This window comes from Egretta garzetta, unplaced genomic scaffold, assembly GCF_000687185.1.
Source record: "Egretta garzetta isolate BGI_Z169 unplaced genomic scaffold, ASM68718v1 scaffold344, whole genome shotgun sequence".
In the NCBI taxonomy this organism is placed as follows: Eukaryota; Metazoa; Chordata; class Aves; order Pelecaniformes; family Ardeidae; genus Egretta; species Egretta garzetta.
In genome coordinates, this window is record NW_009259315.1 from 99892 (window position 1) to 102211 (window position 2320).

Genomic DNA, 2320 nt, shown 5'->3' on the forward strand with positions numbered 1-2320 from the left:
TCGGACCGGACACGATGTGGGCCCCGGGAGCCCCGGCTGCGGGGAGAGATGGCAGCGCTGTCGAGGGAGGCCAGGCACTGTTTGCCTGCCACGGCCCCTTGTCCAGGGCCACAGGGCAGGCAGGTTCACCCACGGCAGGCTTCCATGGGAGAGGGGCTGACACACTGCCTAAAGTTGCTCTCTGACTCCCAGCATCCAAGATCCCAACCATGGGCAGGTCTGGAAGGGCTTGGGGAGGAGCAGAGCAGTTCTGCCTGCCTACGTCCCTCAACCTCACCACCATCAGAAACCCCCCAACCTACTTCTGATACCTGATGCCACCTTCCCTTCCAGGTGGCAGGTGACTCCACTGAGGGGACATGGCCCTGATGATGTCCCCTCATAGAATCATAGAATTGTTTAGGTTGGAAAAGCCCTTTAAGATCACCAAGCCAAACCGTTCCCCTAACCCTGCCATCCCACTACTAAACCCTGGCCCTAAGCACCTCCTCTGCCCAGCTTTTAAATCCCCCAAGGGATGGGGACTCGACCCCTTCCCTGAGCAGCCCCTTCCAGTGTTTGACAAACCTTTGGGGAAGGAATTTTTCCTGATATCCAACCTAAACCTGCCCTGGCACAACTTGAGGCTGTTTCCCCTTGTCCCATCTCCCCATTCCCTGTGAACAGAGACCGATCCCCCCCTGGCTCCCCCTCCTGTCAGGCAGTTGAAGGGAGCGATAAGGGCTCCCCTCAGCCTCCTCTGCTCCAGGATGAACACCTCCAGCTCCCCCAGCCGCTCCCCCGCAGCCTGGGGCTCCAGACCCCTCCCCAGCTCCCTTGCCCTTCTCTGGACACGCTCCAGCCCCTCCATGTCCTTCTGGGAGTGAGGGGCCCAACCCTGGCCCCAGCATTCGAGGAGCAGCCTCACCAGTGCCCAGCACAGGGGCCAGAGGGTGCTCAGAGCCAGGAACACCGCCACGTCCCAGGCAGCTGCTTGCTGGAGCTGGGAAGGACCCAGGATGGAGTGAAGCAGCCCCCAGGTGCCCCTCTCAGCCCCTGGCTCCCTTCCCCACAGCTCAGCCCACTCAGATCATTACACAAGAGGATAAATAACCCATCAAAGCACAAAAGTAGGCAGAGAGGGCAGAACCCAGGCAGTGGGGAGCAGCGCTGCCCCTTGGCACCCCGAGGCCCCTGGGCACCCAGCCTCACCGGCTTGGAGGCCCCTTCTGCCGTCCCTTCGCTCCTTGCAGCCTCCTTGAGGGTTCGGCTTTTCCCAGGGACCGGCTGCCGGCTCTTGTCCTTGCTGCTCATCTCGAGCTCCCCGATGTCCACCCCGCTGTCCTCGCTGAGTGTCTGCCCGCTGTCTGAGAGCTGGGAGAGCGTGGAGGCTGGGGAGAGACGAGGGCTGTCAGGGGTCGGGGAGACATGGCTCTGCGGCCAGCCCAGCACCCGCTGGGCCACATACCGGAGGGAGGATATCTCCCATCTCCCCCACTCCTGGGGCTGGGCAGCTTCCCTGAGGTTTAGACTTGGACTTCAGATCGGGGCTCTCAAGCGAACCCCTCCTGAGGAGCAGAGCTGTGCGCAGGGAGCATCAGGGAGCATGCAGCCTCAAACCCAGGTCCAGGATCCAACCCAGACCCTGAACTGGGATGGAGGGAGAGGGTGATGAGTTTAGGGACCCTGCCGGAGGCCAGTTTGAGCCAGCTCGTGCTCAACACCAGGGACTGGGAGGAGATGGGGCCAGGCCTGAGCAAGGAGCAGCTGCCAGGAAGAAGCCTTCTCCTCTTCGGAGAAGAAGAAGATGAAGACTCCGGGTGCAGATCGAGACTCTGCCTCTGGACACGAGCATTGGGAGCAATGGTGTGACAGCACCTGCAGAGCGGGCTGAAGATCTGGGAAATCGGCTCTTTCACTTAGAAGAGTTGGGGGTCGGACTGCTGACACCCCTCGGGCAGGATCTGCCCCCCCCTTCAGTGCCAGAGGGGGGCACCTCGGCCCCATAGCCGTCACCCTGAGACCGAGGACCCCCTTGCAGTGGGAGGGCGGCGCCGCGGGAGGGCAGCAGTGCCACTCGCATCATAGAATCGTTTGGTTGGAAAGCCTTTTAAGCTCACCAAGTCCAATCGTTACCCTAACCCTGCCATCTCACCACTAAACCCTGGCCCTAAGCACCTCCTCTGCCCGGCTTTTAAATCCCCCCAGGGATGGGGACTCGACCCCTTCCCTGGGCAGCCCCTTCCACCTCTTGACAAACCTTTCGGGGAAGGAATTTTTCCCAATGTCCAACCCCAACCTCCCCTGGCACAGTTCGAGGCCGTTTCCCCTCGTCCCATCA

General features: G+C 61.6%; 1 protein-coding gene across 1 annotated transcript in view; it reads right to left on the bottom strand.

Annotated features, from left to right (window-relative positions):
* Positions 1 to 2320, bottom strand: part of WHRN (whirlin) — a 23408-nt gene that overhangs the window by 2133 nt on the left and 18955 nt on the right. The window contains exon 8 of the mRNA XM_035892029.1: positions 1192 to 1370. Within this exon, the coding sequence (XP_035747922.1) occupies positions 1192 to 1370 (179 nt within the window). The remainder of the gene's footprint in view (positions 1 to 1191; positions 1371 to 2320) is intronic.